Consider the following 27064-nt stretch of genomic DNA (forward strand, 5'->3'; position numbering starts at 1 on the left):
AAAGATACTGTTTGTTTAGCTGATCTCAAATCTGCAGGATACTCTGGTACAGCAATAGAAAAGGTGAATAAAGCCCTGCCACGTCCTTCAATAAAGAGCGTCCCAAATATCAAAAAAATTCACCCAGACCAACTTTTACGTTTTTCCCAGTCTCACCCTTACGAAATAGCCAGACTGTGATCACCTCCACCTCCAATGCGAAGACCACCCTCGCGAAGGGCACTCTTTCGAGTAGCCCTCCAAGCCGCTCATCAGCCATCACGATGGCCGCCCCACCTCTGATCGCTCTCGACCCCGCACCTCCAGATGCCGTCTCGCGCGCCTCGTTTTCCCACTCTGGCGATTCCGTTCTCGTATCCACTTGGGCTGGCACGCTCTCTGTGTACACGTCGTCAAACGGCTTGCTCAAAGCCGAAGCACCTAAGTCATCCCGCCCCTTGCTGGACGCGACTTGGGCAGGCGCTACCGGTGATGCCCTAGCCGCCGCTACAGTCGACGGACGCGTACTGCTCACCTCCCCGAAGGAGTCGGCCTTTGCGCCATGGACGGAACTGGGAAGACACGATGATGCCGCGAGATGCGTCGTGTCCTTCGGGGATGTCCTCGCCACGGGCTCCTGGGACTCTTCTGTGAGACTGTGGGATGGACGCACGGAAAATGCAGAAGCTATGAAGGTTGACGTCGAAGGAAAAGTATATGCTATGTGTCGATGCGGGGAGGACTCTGTGGCGGTGGCTACTTCGTCCCGACGTGTGCGTATCGTGGATAGGAGGAAGCCGGAGAAATTTGTGCACGACAAAACACCTCCGACCCTCCAGTATCAGCTTCGTGGTCTTAGCGCACGCGCGGATGGAGGTCAGTACGTTGTCGGGAGTACAGGGGGTCGTGTGGCAGTAGAGTGGCTCGATGGAAAGGAGGAGCCATTTTCGTTTAAGTGTCATCGAGCAGATGGTCTTTCGTTTCCGGTGAACACTATTGCGCATAACGGTAAGTATGGCTCTTTTGCGACGGGTGGCGGCGATGGGCATGTCTCATTCTGGGATGGAGCGGCCAAGAAAAGAATTGCGCAATATCCGAGATACCCCACTAGTGTCGCAAGTATTGGTTTTGACGGGAATTCAGACAGGATGGTCATTGCTGTATCGTATACATTCGAGGAAGGGGAGAAGGATCATCCCCCAGATGAAGTGCATATTGTCAAAGTTGATGACGCGCACATAGCGACAAAACAGGATAAAGGAAAGGTCGAAGAAGTGACAAGGGTAACGCAGAACAAGCCCGCACTGACAGAAACATAGTGGAAAGTGTAATCTCGTGTCCACATTGATCGAGCATCCGAGCTGTAAGTCTCCATCAGTTCGGTTCATGCAAACGCGACTGAGCGTCGGCCATAAATACCACCGAACGTTTCACCGATGAACAGTACTTTTACGGAACTGATCAATTGCTAATTCTCTCTATCGATTGCTCCAGTGATAGCGTTATATGCGAACATTAACATCCTTAATGTCTGCTGCTATCGCTTCAACTTCTTCATTGGTTGACACAGTTGCACCCCCTTTCAATTAACTCGATTCTTTCCATCGCTGAAGACTGTTTTGTCTTGAAAGTTACGAAGTGAAGTGGGAATGAAATCAATGCATTAGTGCGTAAGCTCTAGTTTTCACAGTTAAACGTGGAGATTGTTGATCTATCTTTGGTCTGCATGTTCGGATCTGTCAGATTGTTGGAAGTGGACAAGGGGATTCAGCTAATTGGTCGTCTTACCCAGGGATGTACTGCATCTACTATATACTTTCATAGGATCCTTATTAAGGTCTTCCAGGTGTTTTCGGCAGGCTTTCGACTCGGTGACGTGGAAACTCCGGACTCCAGTTTGCGAGGTGTGTGTGTTGACAAGATGGCAATATTGGCTCCCGGAATGCATCATTGCTGGCAACAATGCAATCTTTGCAAAGGTCCACATTTCGTAAAAAACATTTCTACAAAAACCCAGCAAGGTATGTACTCTCATCTCCCAATCATAATCCCTGGAAAATGAGGATCATCCAATCAATTACTACCAGATGACGTCGTACAATACCATGTCAACTTCTATCCCTACTGTACTTGTAATTTATGCAGGTCATGTGCGCAGTTTTTTTAACATCTACTTCAACCCTGTAAGCCAGCGAAACGCTGCCATTTCATCCATTCATGCGACAAAAATAGGGGCCGGCTCTAGATACCGTAGAGTATCAAACACTTCGTTACCAGCTGGTTGTTACGAATCTACTTCATTAGCTCGCATCGTTGACCTCGTCCTCCCAAGGCCCATGTCGCCAAGCCGTGAGAGTCGATCAGAACCCTCTCGACGTTCATTTGTCCTTTCAGCAGAGTTCCACAGCACGCTCTATCGCCGCGAAACCGAACCCCCGCCCCTACCGAATCTGTCGACCTCTGCCATCTGCAATGCCACATGAGGGCACGCTACCATTCAACGCCTCGGTTTCCCGAAATAACGAGGAATCAGATGTACTCTTTTCCCGTTTACGCTCGCTTCTCCCACAGTCGCCGCTTCACCTTTCCTTGGGAAGACGAGCTTCGGTCGCACTAATATTGCGCCAGCGACAAGTCGAGAACACTGTTGTCCCCGTAGCTTGTGCGCTATCCTCCCTTGAACTTCTGTTCATTCAACGCACAGCCCGGCCCACAGACCCATGGTCTGCTCATATTGCTTTTCCAGGCGGTCACCGAGAACAGAAGGACGATTCTGACCTTCACGCAGCAGTTCGTGAAACTCACGAGGAGGTCGGTATCGATTTGACAGTCCCAGGCAACTATCGCGTGCTCGGGCGTCTTTCAGACAGGCCATTCCGTAGCGACAACAAATCGTCAGCATGTGTCCTCTGCGCGTTTGTCTTTCTACAGATGCCATCGGCAAACCCTGAGCTTTCACCGCAACCCACTGAGGTCGCCAAGGCCTTCTGGACTCCGTTGGATGTCCTACACGGTCGGGAGGTGAAGAAGGAACATATTATAACCATGCCTACGCAAGATGGATGGATATATGACCTATGGAAGGTTCTCGGATTTTCGAGAATGCGCATGCCCGCTATTGAAGTGTTGCAATATGCGAATGATTCTGTGGCTGTTGCTGATGTGATTGTACCTGATGTATTATTGTGGGGTATGACGCTTGGTTGTGTTGGAGATCTTGTTCAGTCCTTCGGAGGGAGACGTGTCGATTGGCCTGCTGCTTTGCCAGAAAACAAGTTAGCGGCAGGGTTACTCAGCGTTCTTGCAGAAGGTTTGTGGTGGGTATGTGACTATGGCAAGGGGCGAAGTGGGGTGAGAGACTACATGTTGATCGAAGATTCTCGATAGGAAGATATCGTCATTCAGGACTTCGGATAGTAGGGGAGCTTGCAGCTACGAAGCACTCATCCATAACACATCTCATTCGTGCGGTATGGTGCTCTGATTCAAGTCCCAACTCCAGACTTCGTTACACTCCAGACTTCGTTACTGTCACTGCCGAGGGTTGCTAGAGAATAATGCAGGTAAGCTGCACACAAGAAGCGTTCATCTCACAAACTGTGTTGATATCTCAAGGGCACTGAAGAAACTCAGACCATGAAACTGCACCAGCGAAAGTCGCCTTACCAAGACACATGACATGCTAACCGAACGGCATATCTGGGTAATACAGCATGATGTACGTTTCCCCGTGTACCTTCCCCGCTGAGCCGACGCCCTCCCAGACAAACTGGAAACGCTTGGCGTTGCCATATGGCCCACCTTCGGCTTGATGCCCTTCACTTAAACCACTTTTCACTAGAATTCGTTTCACTGAAATTCGTTTGTCGCAATCATCGATCATTCCTGACGAGTACTTCACATCTGCATCGGATATTTTCATAGTCAGTAGCATTTTTTCTTTATGAGAACACACTCCTCTGCGCAGCCCTGTTTAAGCAAATGTCCGGTCTTCATTCTGAAAACTTACCCCGCAGTCCTCATATCCTACGCTGGACTCCTAGCCATTCCTCAACTCCACCTTCACTACCTACGTCTTTTCTTCCCCGGCTTCCGGAAGCTCCTTTCTTCCCGTCTGGACTGCTTGCCCAGCTCCGCCGACGGCCCAATGTGTTCTATTGCACGTTCGCCTATCTCTCGATCAATATCTTCGGCATAATCTTCTGCAGCAGCAAAGGCGCTCTGTTTAGTTCTCAAACCCGACTGTTTCTTTTTTCGCTTTTTCTTTGGTTGTTCCTCTTCGCCTTGCTGGCTTTCACGTGAAATCTCGTCTATTTCAATATCTTCGACCCCCTCATTTGAATCTCGGAAGGCTTGCAGAGGCACAACGCTGTCTTCTTCCAGATCTGGGTTTCCAATTTCTTCTGAATCAGCACCACTTTCGTTGTTCTCGTCTGCTGAGTGAATCAGGTCGTCCTCAAATGCCTTCTCGAAGGCTTTCAGTTCATCTGGATCTTCGTCATCCACATCAGCCAGGTGATTCTTAATTCCGCTCGAGGTGAGACCGGAGTCCGAACCCAAGCGCACCATCTCCGCTTTCATGGCTTCCTCAAAGGCTTCCTCCTCCGAGTCGTCCACTATGTTTGTTCTACTTGAAGCTCCATTCACGCCATCCGTCGTAACTGCTTCCCTAACCACACGACTTGGGTTGGCATCAAAGAATCGGGCGAAAAATTTATCGTCTTCCCCGATGATGCCTTCCTTCACTTGTTCCTGAAAGGCTTCGGAATTTGCCACAGGATCGGCCCGGTAATGCGCAGATCTTTTCCCGTAAAGTGATTTTGCGACTCGGTTTTTAGGCTTTTTGTACACAAATCTGTCAAGAAAAGAAATCAAGGAAAAGTCCTTCAAAGGATCTCCGCCATAATGCATGGTTTGGAGCTTCACACACAAAGTCTTGGCGAAGACGGACACGCTTGGGTGGAAATGAGAGCACAAAGCTACTAATTCCCACAAGGATGTGTTCTCTGCTCTAGCGTATTGCGGTTCTCGCTTTCGAATATCATATCTTGATGACATCGGTGATGTCCCTTTTCCCACTGAGACTTCATCATCTCCTGTCGAAGAAATCGGTTCAAGAGATAGTTGGTTCGTTGCTTCTCTTTCGCTAATTCCCGCCTCCCCGACATTCTTCATACCGTTCACGTTCTCTGAAGGGTTTGCGCTGATAACCTGGGGTTTGTCTGCATCAAAGAAAGTCTCCTCAGCGTCGTCATGTTCAGACAGAGAGATAAACGAGGTCAAAATTCCACGATGGCGCTTGTAGAACTCAAATAGCACTATGACGCATGCCCCAGCAAAAGCTGGAGATCCATTTGCGGCGGCCTGAATCATCCTCTTCACAAATGCCTTGATTCGCCTCGGGTTTGTGTCTGCATCCAATGCTTTGTGCAACAGATTCAAAAACTTGGCCTGTTTGGGCTCCCCGGCATCTGCTGCGTCCTGTATTCTGGAATACAGCGCCCTATAAAACCGATCGCTTAAAGTTGAATGACTCTGAGATACTTGAAAAAGAAACGCAAGAGCCTGTGTTGCGGGGCCAAGCGCTTGTGCATGGGCAACGGAGAAGAGAGCCTCGTATTGTTCCTCGTAAGAAGAATCATCTTGATCCGGTTCGGAGAAGGGGTAAGCCCTATTCGCACCCATGAGAAGCGCCCCCATCAATCGGGTCTCCTTCACTGCACCTGAGATGTCAGGTTTGGGCTTTGATGAAGTATTTTGCAGCTCGCGTAATCTTTTCCGTTTTTGTTTCTTCTTTATCTTCGCTGTTTTCACCTTGTCTCGCTTGGATGAGTATTTCTCCTTTGCCAAATAGAGGGTGAAAAGGTCCATGTAAATTCGAAGCAATCTCCTCGCCAATTCTACATCACTGTTCGATAAACGAATTTGACAGAGAAAGCTGACAGCGAAGTACTGGGTTTTCATCGTAACATTCGGACGAGTGACAAGCTGCTCTACTTCGCGGATGACGACCAGTCGCATTTGCGGGTGGTGCTTGTCAATGAGCTGGGATAAATTGAATGAAGCGGTTGAGGACACCTTCCTTTCCGGGTCACCAAGCTTGTTGACAAGCATAGATAGAAGCTCTTTCTCGCGCTCCGGTTTTCCGACGAGCAACTCAGATATCTGTTTCACAGCTTTCTGCTTGAAGTGAGCAAGGGCATCCTTCCCGCTATCTTCGAGCACCTTCAAGAAGTCGCGGTAGGCTGTCTTCAATTCATCCTCAAACAAGGCATAGGCAAGATGTCTCTTCGAAATAGACTGTTTCTTGCATTCAAATTCCCTGTCCTCAAATCGAACTAATCGTCGGTCGTCGGGAAGTAAGTTAAAAAGGAACAAGTCTTTCACGGCCTCAATTGCGGGCACGCTCTCCCGGCGATTCTTATTCTTCGCAAATTCGAGCAGTTTGTGAAGCTCATCAAGGCGATGGAGAGGACTTTCCTGCACGAGTAACGTGATTGCAGCAATCTTGTCACCAATCGTCTTCTCTTTCGAGAGGGCACGCGCTATTGTGTTTCGACCAGAATTGACACGCTTTTCATACGCTCTCGATGAGGATGCCAGAGCTCCACCTGCTACTTCACGCCATTCTTTGATGCTTCCGCGAACACCACCACTGTCTGAGGATGGCCATTCTGGGAAGCAGTCGTACCAGTGCTCTCCCTCTAAGTCTGCAACAGAAAATACCTCTCCTGGAAGTTGGTGCAGAGCCAAAGGAGCTTGCAATGAAGTTTTGGATGAGGTAGGGCGACCCATTGATAGGGACTGAGACAAATTCCCACGCCCGGGGGGAATAGAATACCTGTCACGGGCTGTTATAATGGTCGATACTTAAAAGATAAATTTTCCGTATCGTGGGTCCGCCGCCGCCATCAAAATACTACTAATTTATAGCAGAATTCAATGAACACTTGCCTTGTTTTTGATCCCGTCGTCTTGGCACCAGTGCAGAGACGATTCTGACGCAATCGCAAGCTCAGCCCGCACCGCAGCTTACCGCTAGGGGCAAGGCATGCTTTGGCAATTCCGCTAACCCTGCGCCGTGCGTGGGATCGACATGAGGAGGGATGTCGCATCTCTTCAGATAGGGACAACGGCTAATTATGTCGGCACTCACTTCTGGAATCTTCAAGACGAGTATCTGGCAGTACCGCCGGGCGAGCGTGAACTATCTCCTGCAACATTTTTCCGTGAGGTTAGCGCAGAATCACGAGCTGGTCGTTCAGGCCTTCGCTATGCACCTCGTTTACAGATTATTGATGCGACTGGGTCTTTTGGAGCGCTATCCACGGACGCTGGAGTTGTGCTAGACAGGCGCGAGGAGGGAGAAACACAACCCTTGCCGTCATGGTCGCACCGTGTTGAGCGCTATGTTCGCCGGCAAGTGCGTCACAGCGGTTACGTGGCTAACTTGCTGGCTGCAGAAAGGAACTCGAGTCCTGAACGTCAGGACTTCGCGGGAGGTAGCGAAACCGCCGACTTTTGGTCGGATTTCCAGAAAACCAGGCTTCACCCACGCTCATGTCATCCGTTGCCAGGTGTACACCACAACGTAACCAATTTAATGACTTTCCAAGGCGGCAGGGATATTGCAACAACTTCGTTCGTTGAGGATGCCTACGACGATCTACGATTCTTTATTGAAGATTGCGATTCCTTTGGAGGCCTAGTCGTAACTACAAATGCGGATGACGCCTACGCTGGCATCGCATCTGAGTACATGTCGTTCTTGCAAGATGAGCTTGGATCATCATCCCCTTTGTTGGTCTTCAGCGTCCACGACATCAACCGCGTATGCACAACTTCAGCGGCCTCCTATTTCAACAGGAATTTTTACCACAAGCGGGAGGCTTTGTGGGCCCAGAATGAGGCAAAGCTCATTGGAAGTTGCATAGAGTTGTCTGCAGAATATGTTCCGTTGTCTTCATGTCCAATTTCGCAGATATCGTCAATATATGCTACAGTCGGAAATCTTTTCCATTCCTCGTCCATTCTCGGCTTGGCGATGGATGTTTCGTTGATGTCGATACAACAGAATTTATCGCTTGCTGGACTGCTAAGCGCCTTACGACCGGCCCCGTTTGCGTCCGTGGCAAGTCTTGCGAGTATCTTTCCGAATTCAATGACGCATCTGGAGTATGGCTTGGGAATGGTTAGAACACGAGGAGTAGTAAATTTCTCGAGTATCTGGAGCATGAGTCCTGCTGGACATATGCCAAAGTCTTCGATGTTTTCAGGGATAAGTCGATCAAGTTTTAATGAGGTGGTTGCTGCATGTGGACTCGGTTACCCCTTACCAGTATTCTCAAATATTGTCCAGCCCGTAACCATACCAGTACCACACCCAAAGATTTTTGATTCCTCTCTGGAACGAAACAGAAGCACGTCGGGGAAAGCCATTGCAAAGGAAAAGACGCAAGGCCCTTCTGAAGTAGAACAAGTTGCCGTAGTGGCTGGATTAGCAACGAACAAGGACGACGCCTGCCCAGGACTTGCATCTCTGGGAGACTCCCTGTGCCCTGGTAACCGCTCCAGTAGAGCTCAGTCTGCGGCTCGCTCGCTCGGAGTGGAAGACGACGATTTGCGGGAAACTGCGGAAGTATTGAGAAGCCGTGCTGACGACTATGCTACGCTTTAGTCTTAGGGCTGACCATATGCTACAGTCAAAGACGACAATGTGCAGGGCACTTGCCCCCCAAGTGCGAACGCATTCTGATTATCCACCAAGCATCAAAGGATGCGATATTCGATGATTTCCATCACGTTCTGCTAAGCAGGTATCGAAGAAGTCCTGACATATCTTCTCCAAGGCCTGTACATGTCAACGCTTCAATTTCAAATTTGTTCCCCGTCGCCTTGAGGAGATTGAGCTCGGCTGCTAACGGTGCGAAAGACTCTGCTTCTTTCGTCTCGCAGCAAGCTATGTGCCGCAACATACCGTCTGCAAGAGTAATTTCAGCGGAAGTTACTGGCAGCAAGGCCGATTCTCTTATTTGAATTAAGGAACCGTTGTCCGACGGGCGCACGCCAATCCACCGAACATTACAATTTGGGAGATCGCGAATGTAGCAAAAGGCAATGTGGATTCCATGTGGATCAGCATCAGTCAGGATGAAAATAGGAATTAGAAGGCCTTTTTCTCGTTGCACGCTTGAGACAGCGGAAAGAAACATTTTCGAAGCGAGGTCTGGGTAGCCTGTTGACATCAGTTGTGTTAGTTCTTCGGGGGCTGAAAACAGGGAGAACAGGGAGAATAAGGAGAGCTTGTACTGTGGATATGAGTCACGAACCTTTCCCTGTAACAAAAATACATGTGTGAAGAAGTTGCTGAGCTTTCGGTTCATGTAGCAAGGAATGAAAAGAAGTCTCTTTCTCAAGCCTAGATATATTCGAATGAGTGCAAGAACGCGATTGTTCGGGTTAGCAGATCTGAGTGTGCCTGTTCGCATCTGCTCGATGCCGTAACATATGCCAAACGCACACAACGACAGCACATGCATCACTCTTAATATCTCGCATTCTCTCCGGTCGGCATGGTACAAGACATCCGCCTGCGCCGAACATGGCCACATTGACAGAATGACCATCCTCGTCAACAAAAGCGATGTTTCCGGCGACAAGCCCCTTTGCAGCTGCGACGATGTTGAGGTCATTTCTAGCCACTTTTACCGATACTGACAATGCATGGAGCGCCCTGTCCACTGCAGCAGGATTGGGAAACAAATTCCGAGCCATGTAGTAGATGTCGCGTTTAGTCAGAAGCTTACCTTCAATTATGTTTGAATGAGCTACAGAAGCAAGGTATGCAATGCGTAAAGAGCTCATCTCTGATCTTGTGCATTTCTCATATGCGAACTGCCAGGTGTGAAACAAATAAGAGCCTTTCCCTTTTGTTACTATTAACTTTTGCGCGGTCGCACTTTCACCATTTTCTCCCATGAAGTCGACAATCACTCTTTCCAGTCGAGCAAGGGTATCGACATGAAATCTCGGTTGGGGTTCCATTCTGGCTTTTTCGACGCTGCAATCAGCAAGTCGCACCATACTACAATATTGCACTATGAAGAGGGGTGGCGGCATGTGCGATAGGAAACCTCTCGTCGATTTCGGGGTGTGACTGCTCTTTTGTGGCTTTGTCGAACCGAAACTAAACGAAGCGAAAGTCTGTGCTTCCTCACAACTGGTTTCAGAAAGGACGTTTTGAAACTGCTCTTTCAAGTTCCTTCCAGAGATGAATTGATGCTAGGATTTGTACGTTGTTCTTGGAATCAACCGCTATTGCGCTGACACGGTCATCAAGGAACAGGACATCCGATGTCAGAAACCCGCCGGGTTGATACGAAGAAACGGATTGTCTTACGAGCAAATATGCTCTATTGAATTAGTGTTCCAATGAGGGATCCACGGCTTTCTGTATGCGTTTGCAGGGTAGAAACGTTTCTGGCCCCAGAAGATTAATCTCGAATATACCCAGGCGGAACCCCACAACATTCATTGACGTGTGACAATTTCATATGAACGCGGAAAGACATACCGTCGGTTTGAAAGAGCTTTTTAAAGCCTTCGCGATAGCATGAAGACAGTAGCAGTCGCTAAAACTCCACTCATCTCCCTTCTCCAGTTCCACCGCTTTGCCGCCCCCCTCCAGTCCCCTGCCGCCGCCCTGGTCGCCATGTCTCAACACATGCAGATTTTTTTAAAAATTCCCGCACAGGTGGGGACTATTGAAACAATACTGGCATATGGGACCGAGAGCTCTGATTTGGTCCGAAATGTGGGACCTGTGAGTACCTGCTATCCATTCCCCTACATGATTTATCAGTTGTAGTCTACAACTTGCTGAATGTGACCGCCCTTGACAGGTCGTTGCATGTTGATTCCGACGATACGAACCCTTGATCCTCTTCCCTCGAGCACATGTACCGAAGGGAAACGGGTCAACATTCACTAGTACGTGTACAGTACACAATGTTGCACAGTATTTTGATCTTCCATGCATTGCTGTTTTTTTGATCCCAACGTGTACACGTGCAATATGGTGTGCAGTTTTCGGCCGAAGGAATCACGTCGTCGCCGAAGGCGAAGGCGGAGTGGGTAGAATCGCTATCAGCGGTGCACTTCATATCTTTCGTCGTCACGCAAGTCAAACCCCGCAATGAAAACTGAGAGAAGAAGGCGGTCCAGCCAAAGCGTAGCGGGGTCTCAATTCGCCAGTCTCGCCAAAAGTGCCCAAGCTGAGATTCAGCCATCCACACTTCCGTTGGAAAAAGATGACGATCGAGTCGCATTCTTGCGTCGATGTGTCGCCCCTCATGTGGACTCTTTTGACTTCGCTATTGGCTCTGGCCTGATGCATCTATCCCAAGAACTTGAACCAATTATTGTGCGTGGGCCAGCCGACAAAAACGGAAAATCAGTACACATATCTCTTCGTGCCCACAGCCTTTCTGTTCGGAAGCCATCAATCTCTACAAGCTCCGGAACAACTAGTGGAATTTCTATGCATTTGTATCCATTTCAATGTAGAAGAGCGTCCTCCAGTTATGTGGGTGAGCTTTTCGGTGCCTTTACAGTTGTGCTGGACAAAGAAGAGAGTTTTGAGCTCCCGATACAGCGAATAGGGCGTGTACCCATAATGGTAGGCTCAACGGCTTGTCATTTGAAGGGAAAGTCAAGGAGTGAACTGGTGGCACTAGGAGAGGAGGAATATGAGGTTGGAGGTTATTTTGTGATCAACGGTTCCGAAAAGGTGATGCGTCTCGTGGTGGTTCCCAGGTCCAACCATGCTGTATCAGCAAGACGAGACAAGAATTCAGGGAGGGGTCCTCTTTTTACTGACTTATCCCTGAGCTACAGATCAATGCGACGGGATCTGTCCACGTTTACCTTGCACTTCCATCTGCTGAGAAGCGGCACTGTCCGTATTCGTGTTACGATTGCGCGGAGTGAATATTTCATTCCCATTGGGGTCGCTTTTAGAGCAATTCTTTCGACCGGAACCACTGATAGAGAAATATATGATTTGATTGTTGGTGGTGAACGGGACGACAACGCTCTTCGCAATGCTGCTATTGCTATCATCAAGGAATTAAGCGAACGCTCCCACGAGTTTCGCCACAGAGACGCCGAGCCCAATGTCAAGGCATCCCTCTCGAAGTCGGCTGCCACTGCGTACCTCGGAAAGAGCTTCCGAGCAGTGATGGGCTTGAATGACGAATTGGTTTCTGATCATGAGGCCGGAGTCGCTTTTCTTCGAAGATTTATTCTTGTGCACCTCAGCGTGGGATGCTATGAGAACCCTGACGATGCCTTGGACCGATCGAAGGTCGATTTGATGGTATTACTGGTGCGCAAACTGGTATCGACATCGACGGGGGATATTGAGGTTGACGACGCTGATGCCCTTTCCCATCAGTCTCTGATGCCTCCAGGTCAACTTTACCTAAGCTTGTTGAAAGAAAAAGTTGAATCCTTGGTTCGGATTGCTGCTTCGTACATAAGGAGGGAGGCGATCAAGGGCACGGATAGGGATAAACGCAAGGTGAACGGAAAAAGAGCATCGCGCAGTACGAAAACAAGTGGACCAGTGCTTAAGATCTTTATCAAGGAAGCGATAAAACGAGCTGTAGCAACTGATCAGCTGTCGACCCACATGTCTTATCTGTTGGCGACTGGAAATATAAAGACAGACACAGGGCTAGACCTACCACAAGCTGTTGGCTACAGTGTCATTGCTGAGCGCATTAACTTTCTCCGCTTTATTTCTCACTTCCGAGCAGTGCATCGCGGAGCGTTCTACGCCCTAATGCGATCTACAAAGGTTCGAAAACTGCTCCCAGAAGCTTGGGGTTTCATCTGCCCTGTCCACACGCCAGATGGAGACCCCTGTGGTATCCTTAATCACTTAGCAGCGGAGGCTGTAGTCACGCAAGGAATGGGAGCCGATAAGAGAGACATTTTGCATCTCTTTTCGGATTTTAACTTTTACCCAGCACCGGCTTTGTCCAGTCTTCACAGCGTACCACCCAAAGACGCACTGCCAGTAGTCGTCGACGGCCGTGTTTTCGGGTATGTTAGAGAAGAGAGCGCCGAAGAGCTCGCCGAACAAATAAGATACACGAAGATTAGAGATATGGTCCCGATTGTTTCGAACATGTCAGAGGTTGTCTACGTGCGCCGCATCAAGGCTAAAGCGGGTTTTGCACCCGGTATCTATGTACACACAACTAGTGGGAGGTTAATGAGGCCTGTGAAATGGCTTCAGTCTCCGCGGAATACCAATTTGGGCGGCGAACAAGATCCAGTTGGCTTTCCGGAGTGGATTGGTTCGCTTGAGCAAGTCTTCCTCCGCGTACGCCCCTCGGTCCAAGAAGAAGAAGGCAGTTTGCGTCCGATTCAAACTGATGGAGCGACACATGCGGAGGTGTCTTCCGTGTCGTTCCTCAGTGTTTTAGCCTCCTTATCCCCATTCCCTGATATGAACCAAGGCCCGAGGAATATGTTTCAATGTCAGATGGCCAAGCAGACCATGGGTACGCCGTGTCATACGACTTGGAGTCGTCATGATTCTAAAGTATATAGACACACTACCCCCCAGGTGCCAATCACACGGAATTTCTGTATGCAAGATCCAATGGGAGCAGACGTATATCCAAATGGGGTCAATGCAGTTGTTGCAGTCATCAGCTATAGCGGAAATGACATGGAAGACGCACTAGTTATCAACAAGGGAAGCCTTGACCGTGGATTTGCACATGGGACAGTATATGTGAACGAAAAGATAGACCTGGATAGGAGTATCGATGGAAGAGAGAAAACATTTGCCACGTTGCCTATTGAAGCAGTTGAAGAAATGGACAGCGTTGATATGGATGGCCTGCCGCGAGTAGGGTCAAGAGTGAAGAAAGGTTCACCACTATATGGGATCTGTGGAAAGGATCACCTTTCTCGCGGTCTATTGGATCACAAGACACAATGGACCAGGTACAAATACCAGGAAGATGGAACTGTGGATGAGGTAGTAGTAGTTGACCCGGATATGTACAAGCATAAGCGAACCCCGCGGGGCCCTGGAATTCGGCAGGCGAATGTGCGGATAAGAGTTTCCAGAACTCCTTGCGTGGGTGACAAATTCGCTTCAAGGGCAGGCCAAAAGGGTACGATGTCAGCCGCCTGGCCCAGTGAGGATATGCCGTTTTCTGAGAGCGGAATGGTACCAGATATTCTGTTCAACCCGAACGGATTTCCAAGTCGAATGACAATTGGAATGATGGTTGAGATAATGTCTGGGAAAGCGGGGGCATTGCACGGACATTTCAACGATTCGACCCCGTTCCGGTTCGACGAATCGCATCGTGCTGTTGACTTCTTCGCGGAGCAGTTACTGAACGCTGGTTTCGACGCATGTGGGAGCGAGGTGTTGTATTCTGGCTACACAGGGGAACCTTTCAAAGTGAACATATTTACCGGTGTCGTGCACTATCAGCGCCTGCGACATATGGTTTCAGACAAGTTTCAGGTACGTACTACTGGTGCGATCGACCCGTTGTTCCGACAACCGATCAAGGGGCGCAGCCGTGGGGGTGCGATTCGATTCGGCGAAATGGAGCGGGACGGATTAATTGCGCATGGTGCTTCATTTTTGTTGAGGGACCGACTGGCCATGGCTTCGGACATGCATTTGCTTCACGTCTGTGAGACTTGCGGATCGCTGGTGTCTCCGACCATGAAAGTGAGCGAAGAAGCTGCCGACTCATCTCATATTTATTGCAGAGAATGCGTTGGGAAGGAAAGCCAGGTTTTACGGGTTGCTATTCCTTACTCGATGAAGTATCTCACAAATGAGCTCGCTGCCATGAATATTCGCACCGTTTTCAAGTTGAAAGAAGTGATATAACTCATTCTGTCTTTTGTTTACAGGGGTCTACTATGAGAAAGGCATAGAAGGCTGTTGTACGACTCGGGCTCAGAAATAGACCTCAGGGGTCTGGCTTCTTGAAAATTGCAACCTGCCATGAACATGAATAGCTTATGTATGACAGCATTCGATGTTTTCTGCCCACGTCCACTCATGACACCTCAGAGACTTCATCGGCACAGCCACTCTATAGCCGATGTGCGCAGCTGCTAACTGCGCTGTATATCACAGCCACTCCTTTTCATTTTACTTCTTTTGGGCATGGAAACGAACAAGGGGATGTAAAGACGAATGCATCCACATGTTATTGCTGAGAAGTTTTAACAAAAATTGCGTCTGCATGGCAGGCAGCATTTGATATTTTCTGCCCACGTCCATCCATATTGCCCCAGCAGCTCCATCGATACTCAAAGGACAGTATACTCGATGTCTACTGCTGCGAGCTATGAATGATATCACGGCCGCTCTCTTTCGTTTTGGTACTTTCAGGTGATAAGTGAGTCAAAGGCACGGGGGCGTAAAGGCGAAAGCAACGCCATGCTTTTCCTCAGAAAGGAATCACTCGCAAGTCAACGGATGCAAGATTTTCCGGGAATAGATTTTTTGTTGATCATGCGGTCAATATTTGCTGGTCTGTTTTCAGCTTCTGTCCAATCCGGAACTGAAGCACATTCCTGTACCGGAGAAAACGAAGCGCTTCTAGTTAAGTAGAGTTGTATCGTTCACCGCGAATGGCCTAACACCAAAGATATCGAATATCAATTCTAGCCAGACACGTCTTTCTCCGCATCTTTCTGCACCGAAACGAGCACAGAACCAGCTTGAAGTTGTTGCGCTGCGACTCCACAGGCAATCATCGACACCAATGCCAAACACTGAAACAGCTTTTATACCGGTCTCTACATGCGGGCACGGCTTGGTGAAGAGACCGCGATATAGTAATGCTGAGGTTAAGCAGAGAAGACCTGTATCTGAAATCTCTCTGCCGCGGAAACAAGTTTCTCGCATTTCAACCTCCAGATGCGTGTTAGGCAAGGGACTAAGCACTAGTTCTCCCGTGGCAAAGCCGATACCGTTCATCTCCACAACCACATCGTTGCAGACACACGCCTCGCCCCCCGTAAGACTCAGATCTGTCGGAAGTGATAGCGCTTCTTCCCGGTATGTCGAAAAGGTCTGCGCCGATGCTGTGGACGAATCAGATTATTTACCGGCATCGACGCCTTGGTCGCGCCTCCCGGCAAATTCGGAGGCTTCCGCTTTGGACGGGACTAGAACGTTTTGGGCAGGGACAATTTCATCAGCACTCCTAGCTCTTTTTGGGGCTGGACTTTGTGCGTTTTTTGACATTCCCATGCTGGGTAAAGGGTGGACTTTTTCTCCAAGTCTTCTAGGACAAGCAGTCCTCACGGTTATGCCCTTTCAAGTCGTCATGTATTTCATATCGCGTCAGAGAGGCCTACAAGTAGATATGGAGGAGAATTTTCGAGCAATTTTTGAAAATAGGGCCCTATGGCAAGTAGGTGTGTTCTGCGCTTGTGTAGCGCTAGGAGAAGAAATATTCTTCCGGTCATGGCTTTTGGGTATTTTAGAGTCCTGGCAGTGGTCGCCGTATTTCGCTCTTGTGTCCTCGTCAGTCATTTTTGGCGTGCTTCACTCATATTCAAGGGTGTACATGGTGATCGCCACAGTTGCAGGCATGCTGTTTGGAGGTATGTTCCTTTCGTCAGGTCAGTCCTTGCTCAAACCACTTCTAGTTCATTTTCTCTACGACTTTTTTGCAATTTTAGTTCTGCAACGGGCCTGGTTGGCCTCAGATAAGTTATAGTTTTTTGTACGTCTTCAGTTTCAGTATTTAAGGTAAAAAACAGATTTCCGGAATGGCTCATGTTCATGCGTAACTGTACAGCTGGTATTGCGTCGAGTAGAAACCTTTGAGATGAATGGTGATCTAGGTTGACCCTGTATCCGACCAGTGCGAAAGACTGTACTTGGTTCAAGCGGCATGACCCTTGACCGTCGTCCTTATGCGTCGCAGTGGGAGTCTCTATTTCCGCTTGTAACATTTCTTTGAGGATTGTTTTTTCGGTTTCTGCATCGATTTTTGCGCCTCCGCAAGTCCCGGTGCCATTATCTTTACCCCTCCGAGCATGCTATGAATACCGGCACTCTCAGGGGATAGTCGAATAGAATCTCGCTCCTGCTTGAATTGTGAAAGGTCTTTCTCGGCCTGTTTCAAAAAAAGGGCAATAGCTGATCGATATGCTTTGCCACGCTTCGTGCTTCCTGGCATTAGTTTCACTCGATATCGGTAGTTTGTTAAGGCTCCGTAGGGTGCACACATGGGAAGAGCATATTGCACGGTGTCAGTTGGTAGAGGTACAGATGTCAACATGTCAAGGATACGCATTGACTCCTGCTCCAAATTTTCCAATTCTACGATTCCCTCTTCCTCTGTGAGCCGCATAACTTCACGCCTCTCACTTCTCCTTTCCCGTCTTTTGCCGCTATCCTCGTCGACACTTGTGGATGCATTTTCCGCCTCCTGCAGTGTCTCTGCATCTTCTCCTTCGTCCTCGTCTGTCGCTGCTGTTTCTTCCTTGATCGGTTTTGAGCCCAAGATTGCAAGCGCAATCTTTCGTTCCTCTTCATCCTGATCGCTGTATTTCTTCATTTTCTTCAGTTTGTGCTTCTTCCCCCTGGGAAGTGGCGCCTGGCTCTTCCCCTTCTTTTCTTTCGCTTGCAAATCATCAGCCCCAACGATGCCACTTTCTTGGTCTTCAGGTGGATAAGAAGACTCTGTTGTATTCTGTGCCCCTCCTTTTTTGTTCTTCATTGCTCTCCGTGCCTTCGCAGACATATGCTTCTTTTTCGCGCGCGGGTTTTTCTTCAGCGGCTCCTGTTCAATGTTATCTTGGAGACTATCTGTACCCCTGCTCGAACCTTCTGCAGCAAGGCTAGTTTGAGCTTGCTCAGATAGACGAACATTGGGAGACGGTGCCATCTCGCTCCCTTCCACAACGGGCGGGTTGTCATCACTTGAACTGGCGGTCTCCTTTGGCTCTGACAACGATGGCTGTACCCCTGCCTGGCTCTTAGTAATATCGTGAGGGTTCGGCACAGGCTCTTCACCCGTCTCGCTGGTAGTCGATACGTGTTGCGTTGTCGAGTTTCTGGCAGCTTCCTCAATACTGTCAAGCCGTCGAACACCTCTTTCACCTTTGTGAGCCGAAATACATGATTCCTCTACCTTGAATATAAAGGCTACTCCCATAACGAGTTGGGTCGGATCCAAGTAGTTCTTCTTTCCTCGAATCATGAAGCTTCCAGTTGGTAGAAAAGCCCCCGAAGCGGTAGTTTTAGAAACCTGACTCGCCCTGACCCACCATGCAGAAGTAACGACCTTGGCCTCCCACGCTGATGATCTGCACATAGCAAATGTGCCTGCTTGTTCTAACGTCATGCGCGGAATCTCTCCGTAGCCTGATGCGCCCGGTCGCTTCTGATTCTTGGCGATGACGGAAGACGCCCCGTTCAGATCCGCATACACATATGCGTCTGCTGGACCGAGATACCTATTTACAAGCAGTTCGTTTTGCTGTGCATCCTTCCCGGCAACAATCAGATAATTCTCAGAGCTAATGAACCAGTAGAACTTCTCAAACCACAAGGGCTTTCTTCTCGCTCTGATAGAGGCTGCTGCGGCTTCAGCTTCAATCTTGGAAGCTTCAGATGCTGCCCGCTTCGATGCGGCCTTCAATGTGCGATCTGTAGCTTCTACTGCTTTTTCCATCTTTGCAGCTGCATTCTTGCGCATCTCATAGTGACGTCTCGCATTAGCATGTGCTCCCAAGCTAATATCCACGGACACAAGAAGGGCTTTTCGCGTTTGTGATGATGGTTCGAATCTAGACCGCCTAGATCTAAGATAGCGGTCGTTCTGGCCACAGCCATCATCACCGTCGTCGTCATCGTATTCGTTTTCTTCATCGCCATCATCTTCATCATCAGAATTGTCGTCTTCCTCGTCTTCCTGGGCATCGTCTACACCAAATGTGTCTTCCAACATCAAAGTGATCTCATTCCTGTCAAGTTGCAACGAATGGATGATCTCCGCAACCGGGTTTCCATTCCTCTTCTCTTCACTGACCATTCTCGCAAGCCCATCCCACGGCACTGCTGCAGCGACAGCGCTCCGAATAACCGTGATCGCATTTTCAACGTCGGCAATATTGCCTTCGATGGCCTGCGCGCGTTCCCACGACAAATCGCGAGCACTTTCTAGTATCGATACTTGGCCCTTCAATTCGTTGGCCAACTTGTCTACGCGCTTGTATGCAGCAGCCTCCCTCTTCGTCTGCGCCGCAGCCATCCTCTCTGACTCAAGGCGCGAAAAGAACTCGTCAGCCGCCTCATCGAAGGTGGCAAACTCCCTCCACGGGCGCTCTTTATACTGTTCGAACAAGTAGGGCGAGAACTCTTGGTATCTCTGGGTCGTGGCATCTGGACTACCCGGGCCAGGCTGCGGCGCGTTCGTCGAGACGATGAAGCCCTTGACAGGATTTCCCGACTCAATCTGGTTGGTGAGGCTGTCCTCGACCTCTCTCAAGGCGTCAAACATGTCTCGCAGGACTCGTTGATCCGCTGCAAGGTGCGGCAACGAAGCGCCCGCTCCGGCGCGCAACAGGGCATGCTCCACAAGCGCTGGTTCCAGACAGAGGACTGAAGCGAGGGCCTTCTTCGGGTCTGCGCGGGCGGCGAGCTTTTTCCGTGCCGCACGCGTCGGGGCCGCGAGCAGGGCGGCCTCGTCGGGGACGAGCTGGGCGGCATCGCGCACGGAGCGAACAAAGGCATCGAAGTCGGGGGCGAGGACCTCGCGGGCGTTTTCGATGGGGTAGCGCTCCTTGGGTGCGACGGGGGCGGCGCCCGGGGTGGTGGGGCGGAAGGTGCGCAGGACGGTGAGGATGGAGAGGCCGCCGTCGGTGAGGATGACGTTGCCGCCGGAGAAGCACTCGACGATGATGTGGGCCGCGACCTCGCCGGCGGCCGAGAAGACGATGTCGACGATGCGATCGCCGGCGAGCTGGCGCACGGCGTCCAGGCGGCGCGTGCGCACGTGCTTGCGCAGCTTGAGGCAGAAGCCCGTGGGCAGGTCCTTGTCGCGGTCGAAGTGGGTGACGTGCAGGCGCACGCCGGATTCGACCAGCAGCAGGCGCTTCTGCCACGCGGGCTGGGCCGAAGGCGGGTGCGTGCGCGGCGGCGGGACGGCGAGCTTGAGGATGTAGGTGCGGCCGTTGTGCGCGTCGTACACGTTGGCGACGCGGGCGCCGCGCAGCGTGGCGTCCAGCGTGGACGACTGGACGCGCAGGTCCAGTAGACCCATGCGGGTTTTCACCATGGTGGATGCGGCGGAGGGGGGCAGTGGGTGGTCGGACGGCAGTGGCGTCTCGGGGGTTGAGGCAGACGGCGGGGGGGGGGGGGGGAGAAGGAGGGGAAGGTGGTACGAGGAGGGACGGTCGACAGCTCTGGGGGATAAGAACACGTGGCATACGTGTTTTTGAGGAGGTGGAGTTGACGGCGAGGAGGTCGAGATTAGACCTTGTATGCGAAACGTGTACGTACTCAATTGGTTGTGGTTGTTGGGATGCGCCGTGGTGAGGGCGAGGCTGGAAGCATTGTTCTGGTGCTTGTACTGTAGAGTTGTGTGTGTGTGTACACTGCTGGCAAATCATCAATGACGGCACGCCCGATTGTAGAGTTGTGTGTAGAGATGTGTGTACAGTTGGGCTCCTGCTTTCCACAACCGTGCATGTCCCGCAACAAGTGCAGCTTGAGCACCGTCGGGTAAAACCCTGTGTGTGTGCAGTTGGGCTGCTGCTTTTCCACAAAGAATCGAGACAGCATCCTGCTGTGTCTGTAAAGGCTTGTAAGCTAAATGCGCATTATCCGACCAGGCGTTATCATAGCATAATACTCTGCGATTTTGATTTCTTTTCAACTTTGTTTGCCATGGTTTCTATTTTTCTTTGGTTTTTCTTTGGTAGGGTGTGTGCACCCTACCAAAGAAAAAAATATATAAATATATAAATATATAAAAAACAATTTTTTTTTGCACAGTTAGACCTCAAGACCGCATAAAGCCCGAAAGTATGGAAAATGGGTAGTGTGAGGCAACTTTTTTTTTCTTCTCAACACCTTTATGTGCGTCAACGAGTTGGATTTCGCTAGAATCGGCAAGCAAGTGCTTCACTTGTGTGTTGGCGTTGGCGTTGCGGATTCCAAAAACGACAAGCTTGTCCAGAAAAAATGAAATAACTTTTGTCCTCATATGACGTATCGCGTATGATAAAAGCGTTTATTTACAAGCAGAGAGATTCCGCGGTCCGATCGACACAAGGGCGAGGCGGTCTAAACCACGCCTGACCGCTGCCGACCGCTGCCGACCGCTGCAAATTTGCACCAACCAGTCACAACCGCCCAACCGAACCTCCCCAACACAACTGCCCCCCTTTGAGGTCACCGCACCCAACTCATCCACAATCCCACATACACCCGCTCGCCCCTCTCCCATCAACCTCTCATCTCCCATCCCCCCCATCTCCCCACCCCCCCATCTCTCCCGCCCCCCCCACCTCCGCCATCCCCCACACCCGCATCTCCCCCACCCCCGCATCTCCCCCACCCCATCTCCCCCATCTCCATCCCCGCGCGATGCCCGCCTTCCTACCCCCGAGGCTCCCGCCCGCGGTTCCGCCCTGCCGCCGGCGCGTCTCGCCACGCTGCAGCACGGCCGCGCAACCCGACCAGATCCAGCTCGGGTCGGCCTCTCTCTCGCTGTCGACGTCGCGCCTCGCGGCCGGCACGCTGGCGTGGGGCGACCGCACGCGCGGCTACGGCACCGACTTCAACGACGCCGACCTCTCGGCCGCCTTTTCCTTCCTGCTGCGCAACGGCGTCACCTTCTTCGACACGGCCGAGGTCTACGGCTACCGCTCGCGCCCCACCTCCGAGAGCGCCGAGCACCTCCTCGGCCAATTCCGCACCGCCGTTCCCGGCGCCGACGCCGCCCTCCTCAGCACAAAGTACTTCCCCATCCCCTGGACTGACCTGCTCGTCTCCGGCGGCCGCGGCGGCCTGCGCCTCGGACGCACTGCCGTCCTCGCCGCCCTCAGGGCCTCGCTCACCAGGATGGGCCTCGCTTCCATCCCGCTTTACGTCATCCACTTTCCCTTCTCCGCCTACCCGGGCGCCCAGCGCGCTATCGTCGATGGCTTTGCCGACGCGTACAACCTCGGCTTGGTGTCTGCCGTGGGCTTGTCCAACTTCGACACCCCGCAACAGCTGAAGCAAGTCTGTAACATGTTTGCGGAGCGCGACGTCCCGGTCGTGTCCAACCAGATCAAGTACAGCCTCATCGACCGCCGCGCCGAGGCCAATGGCCTGTTGGAGACCGCCAAAGAGCTGGACCTCGTCTGTTTTGCGTACGAGCCGCTTGCAAAGGGCCTTCTCACCGGCAAGTTTACCGACCCGGAGAGACTCGTGTCCCCGGGGAGACGCTTTACCGCCCAGCAGCTCGCCTTTTATAAGCAGCTCACCAACTTGATGAAGTTTGTCGGTGCCGTCCAAGGAGGCAGGGGACCTCGCTCTGTAGCCCAGGTCGCTGTCAAGTACGTCATGGCCAAGGGCTTTGTGCCAATTTGTGGTGTTAAGAACGAGGGGCAGGCAAGGGAACTGGTTACGGCTATGGACCCAAGGTGGTCGCTCGAAGATTATGTCGAACTTCTCGATGAAAAGAGTGACTATCTTGCGAAACAAAAACGCCGGTGAAGGAGAGGACTAGAGAAGAACTGCGAGAAATACCGGCGGCGAGAAGTTTTTTCAAGTGGGCGTTACCACAGGGGCATGTGCGCACTTTCAGATGACATGGTTGCCATTGGGATACCGATGTCTCAAAAGCTCCTATGCTCAACATAGCGAGAGAGCCTCATGCAAATATTGTTTTACCTAGCTCCGAAGTGAGTAATGTGATGCATCTGTGAGTGCATACGTTCCTATCTAGCTGACCTGTAAGTTGAGGGTGTCTTGACGTACGCCGTATCATGGCGGAGTCGCCAACTCGATTGTGATTGCGCAAAAGCGAGCTCACACTTTGTTAGATGCTTTGTCAAGCTCCCACAACGCGAGCGGTCAGAATGAAAAAAAGCAGAGTTGACAATGACACGTCTGTCAACACAGCAGAAGACGAAGAATGACTAATACGCGCACGTCTATGCAGAGTCATACATGATTGTGCGCATCATGGTTGGTGCGTTCAGTCAATGGTGCGTATCGAGAAACCGTTTCTTTGACATGTTTTGAGGCATGATGGTGATGGTGGTGCTGCTCAATCTCAATGTTGTTTTCTTCTGGGAACTGCGATACCGTGTACTCAGATGGCGGTGGGTACGGCATTTCGTCCGTCGTTTGCGTATGCACTGGAGTTGATTGCTGAGACCCGTATCCATACCGAGTACGGTGGATACTCTCACGAACGGATTGAACCAGTGTCTGAACTCCATCTGCACTAGCGAAGGTAACATCTTCCTCTGGAACAGAGAGTTTGTTATGCAAAAAGTACCGATCTGGTATCTTGGAAGAATCAATCGCAAAAGTTAGGCTGAAAGGCCCAAGAACTAGTGCCCAAGGAGAATGTTCGGCAAGCTTGAGAAGTTTGACAACTGCCTTATAATAGACGATCGGAATGACTCTTCTGGTGTCAGGGATGATCTTGTTTCTCATGAGGTAATACATTTGCAGAGTTGCCTGCATAACCATTCCGCAAATGGAGAGGAAAACTTTGACAGTCGTCGCCGAGGCCCACCCGACCCTCTCTAATAGCTCGCGGATCCTTTCATCTCTGTTTAGGATGCGAACAAATGCAGTGAGGGCACGTCGAAGATATGTAATGCCACCCCAGAATGCTACCAAGTGAGCCACGAATCGCTTCATATACGGGAGCAGTTGGGAAAAGCGATTCTTGATAATTCCTGAAATTTGTTTCACATCTTCCGACCAGAAACGATCCCATACGTTTGCCATTGCGTCGGCAACATTCTTTGAAAGTCGCTCGGTTCTGAACACGAACGATGGGGGAGCTTTTGGTAGCTCAGGTAGTAGCTCGGAGTCTTCGCTTTCAGCTCCATCATTGTCGTCGTCTTCGTCGCCAACTTGAGTGATGAAATCTGTTCCCTCGATGACTGGTTGTCCTTGCGAAGTTCTTCCGACCTCATGCACTCTTTCATGCCCGTCGTCGTCTACTCGGGACGGCTCATCTTCTGAGAAGATGCGATCCTGATTGCGCTCAGGGATGAGCTCGGCAAGATTTCGCAGGTCGCTATCATCAGCCCTATCCAAGACTTGCAAGTCTTGCGCCATTTCCTTTGCGACTTCATCAAAGCTGTTTGCTGTATTGGCGCTGTTTCGGTTGGTCTCAGTATGTTCTTCATAGACTTGTTCTTGGTGTCCATCGTAAACCTGTTCCTGGTACTCGCGATATGTGCCTTGGACGTCAGTTTGTTCTTCCTGGTGACAGTGCTCCTTGATGATGATTCGTGCAGCCTCGTAATGACCATCATCAACTGTTTGAAACTCGGTCTGTTGCTCGCTCTCATCTCCGTGGTCGCACAGATGATGTGTCGTGGTTCGATCGTCTCCATCATCTTCAACCTTGTAAATATGAGCTTCTGTAGGTCCGCTGGCGCTGCCGGGTTCGTAACGGTATACTTCTTCGTACGGCTCAACTTCTGAGGGTTGATCAATCTCTGTAACTACTTCGCTAGCCAACTCGGTCTCGCTGCTGTTGGAGACAGGATGATGAAAATCGTTTCCTTTCGGCATGTTGTCACCTTTGTTTCCTGTCCAGGTCGATCTCCTTGATTTATCCGGGACGAAAGACGCGGGGTGCGTTGAAACTGGTCGTCGGGTAGTGTGTGACCGATTCGGAAAGTCCTGCAACTCTTGAAAGAGCTTGCGAACAACCGCTCTATCGCGAGGGTTGCACTTGGTGGGGTCTGGTTTCTTTGCCGGAGGCGTGACCGCCTGGGACTTTGCAAAGCGGGACGTTGTGGATTGGGAAGGGTCGGCGCAGTCGATCTCTTCGAAGAGCTCCTGAACCGAGCGATAGGAGCGACGTGGAGTAGACTGGGCGCGTGAGAAGGGAAAGGTGTGACCAGGATTGAAGATAGGTGGAGGAGGTTTGACGCGTGGCGGGGGAGTGGATGCGACTCGACGACGCGGGGACGAAGGCCTCTTCTTTCTTTTTCTGCTTAAACGAATGCTGGGTAGCTCGAAAGATAGGAAAGTGGTGATGATCGCGTTGGCATTGATTGTCGCTTGTGGTGTGGAGGGTGAAGAGTGACCGGGGAGTGTGCAGAGAAGTGATACAGGTTGGTCGTTATGAAGGAAACGAGTTGTAAATAGATGGGGGAGGGCGTGTCTTTGCGTTAATGTAGAGTAGTTTCGAGGGGATGATAAGCGTGGGATGATCAGGAGCAGTGTTGACGATGTGGAGGAAGCCGAAAAAGAATGTTGAGGACGATGCATGGTGATGACCGTTTCGAGATACATCTAACGAACCGGCAGCACTTGGCTGTAATCGATTGGCAGTGAACAGATCATCTGCAAATAGCGGTTCTTGATTGGATGACGAGGAAGTGCGCTCAAAATTTTCAAACGGCTCGTACTCGTGGGCTCCTTCCGTTACCTTTAAACGAGCCAATCGCCAGTTTCACGATTCAAAGGCGCCTCGTTCCCGCCAACGTGAACAGCTCGGCTGTCCATTCGACATCGAACCTCGCCGTGCTGCTGATTCGTGGGGATGCCCCGAGCCTCAAATCCCACCGCTTTCTGCCTATCCCTCGTGTCCCTCCAATCTCTTTCATCCTTTGTCGTTATTTTTCTCCTAGTAGCTCCAATCGACCGCACCGTAGTGGAAGATCATACAGTTCTCACGGCCCATCTCGCAACAGCTCGATCAACGCCGGTCATCCCGGCGTATATTGCGGCTGTGATTGACCGCATTTTGTATTGACTGCAGTATCTACAATTGCTCTAGCCCCGTTGGTGCCGCGCGTCCCAAAATTTGGACTGCAAACTGGCTGCTCCACACTACCGCACTCGAGCAGCCGTCTTGCGATATACCCTTGAAGTTCAAGGGTATGTCGCAAGAAATGGGTTCAAGGCTTGAACCCATTTCTTCTGGCTTTGCCACGGCATCGTGATTCCACAACAAAGCTCCGAGTGTGATTTACACAGACCGGCCAGAAGACGCCTTCCACCATACTGTGCCTCCATTCACTACAGTATCGACATTTACACAGACGAGGTAAATTGTACAGTATCCACATCTGGCTTCTTCCCTTATTCGTTCCTTCTCTCGCCAATGCTCCAATTCCACCCTCGCGTATTGCTCCACATGTGAGGAGCATGAGAATGGGAAATTCCCACGTTTTAAGAGAATTTCCGAGTTTGATTTTGAAAGACTGGCAATGCGGCACAGTTGCGCAGCCAAAAATATCCCGTCAGTCTTGTGACATGTAAATGGAATCTATCCAAAAGGTGGGGCAAAGCTTAAAGAAGCTTAGGCCTAACATTCCGACAATTCTTCCATTTTATCACTGTATCGGCCCTCCGTTTTAGACGTAGTTCGCGAAGCACTGTAACAGGTCAATGCCCGTTACCCCGGCTAAGCAACGCTCACGCTCATTGCTCACTTTCACCTGAACTGCAGAATTATTGGTAAATAACCCAAGATGCGAAGAACGGGTGTGCACTGGCGGTATAGCAAAAGTTTATATCTTCGTAGGAGCTGATGTGCAACTTGCAGTTCAGTCTCTCGTTGGGCGCTAGCACCATGCCGTTTGAGAAGGTTGCCAGAGAACGCAACCTCTTCCACATCTAGATACGCACTCACTGAATCCGGTTCTAAGCTCTCGCCCTCCAAAGTCAACGTCTACCAATGCATCACGTGGTATGCGCTCATGAATGATTGTCGCAAAGTATCGATATTCCAATTTAATATTTGTGCAGACACTTTCGAAATTCGTAGTCTACGTTTAGCTTTTCCGTACCGCCACGTTCGTCTTTCAAGCT

General features: G+C 50.7%; 10 protein-coding genes; 3 read left to right on the top strand and 7 right to left on the bottom strand.

Annotated features, from left to right (window-relative positions):
* Positions 1-263: 263 nt before the first annotated feature.
* CHC_T00002586001 (hypothetical protein) lies at positions 264-1298 on the top strand. The gene has a single exon (XM_005713671.1). It carries the CDS (start codon positions 264-266, stop codon positions 1296-1298), a length of 1035 nt encoding a protein of 344 aa, XP_005713728.1.
* Positions 1299-3900: 2602 nt separating this feature from the next.
* On the bottom strand, positions 3901-6774 carry CHC_T00010273001 (CCAAT-box-binding transcription factor). XM_005713672.1 is given in 2 exon segments: positions 3901-4044; positions 4045-6774. 1 exon segment carries the CDS (start codon positions 6772-6774, stop codon positions 4045-4047), a length of 2730 nt encoding a protein of 909 aa, XP_005713729.1. The 3' UTR covers positions 3901-4044.
* Positions 6775-7582: 808 nt separating this feature from the next.
* On the top strand, positions 7583-8656 carry CHC_T00002588001 (hypothetical protein). The gene has a single exon (XM_005713673.1). The coding sequence runs from the start codon at positions 7583-7585 to the stop codon at positions 8654-8656; it is 1074 nt and encodes a 357-aa protein (XP_005713730.1).
* A 121-nt stretch (positions 8657-8777) lies between these two features.
* CHC_T00002589001 (hypothetical protein) lies at positions 8778-9671 on the bottom strand. Its single transcript, XM_005713674.1, has one exon. It carries the CDS (start codon positions 9669-9671, stop codon positions 8778-8780), a length of 894 nt encoding a protein of 297 aa, XP_005713731.1.
* Positions 9672-11161: 1490 nt separating this feature from the next.
* CHC_T00002590001 (hypothetical protein) lies at positions 11162-11374 on the bottom strand. Its single transcript, XM_005713675.1, has one exon. The coding sequence runs from the start codon at positions 11372-11374 to the stop codon at positions 11162-11164; it is 213 nt and encodes a 70-aa protein (XP_005713732.1).
* On the top strand, positions 11174-14914 carry CHC_T00010106001 (RNA Polymerase IV Small Subunit). The gene has a single exon (XM_005713676.1). The coding sequence runs from the start codon at positions 11174-11176 to the stop codon at positions 14912-14914; it is 3741 nt and encodes a 1246-aa protein (XP_005713733.1).
* A 720-nt stretch (positions 14915-15634) lies between these two features.
* Positions 15635-16015, bottom strand: CHC_T00002592001 (hypothetical protein). The gene has a single exon (XM_005713677.1). It carries the CDS (start codon positions 16013-16015, stop codon positions 15635-15637), a length of 381 nt encoding a protein of 126 aa, XP_005713734.1.
* A 768-nt stretch (positions 16016-16783) lies between these two features.
* Positions 16784-16942, bottom strand: CHC_T00002593001 (hypothetical protein). Its single transcript, XM_005713678.1, has one exon. It carries the CDS (start codon positions 16940-16942, stop codon positions 16784-16786), a length of 159 nt encoding a protein of 52 aa, XP_005713735.1.
* A 40-nt stretch (positions 16943-16982) lies between these two features.
* Positions 16983-20333, bottom strand: CHC_T00002594001 (hypothetical protein). Its single transcript, XM_005713679.1, has one exon. The coding sequence runs from the start codon at positions 20331-20333 to the stop codon at positions 16983-16985; it is 3351 nt and encodes a 1116-aa protein (XP_005713736.1).
* A 2567-nt stretch (positions 20334-22900) lies between these two features.
* CHC_T00002595001 (hypothetical protein) lies at positions 22901-25753 on the bottom strand. The gene is made up of 3 exons (XM_005713680.1): positions 25733-25753; positions 23219-25540; positions 22901-22939 (listed from the first exon to the last, which is right to left on the bottom strand). Exons 1-3 carry the CDS (start codon positions 25751-25753, stop codon positions 22901-22903), a joined length of 2382 nt encoding a protein of 793 aa, XP_005713737.1.
* Between the last annotated feature and the right edge of the window lie 1311 nt (positions 25754-27064).

This window comes from Chondrus crispus, genomic scaffold, assembly GCF_000350225.1.
Source record: "Chondrus crispus Stackhouse genomic scaffold, scaffold_145, whole genome shotgun sequence".
NCBI lineage: Eukaryota > Rhodophyta > Florideophyceae > Gigartinales > Gigartinaceae > Chondrus > Chondrus crispus.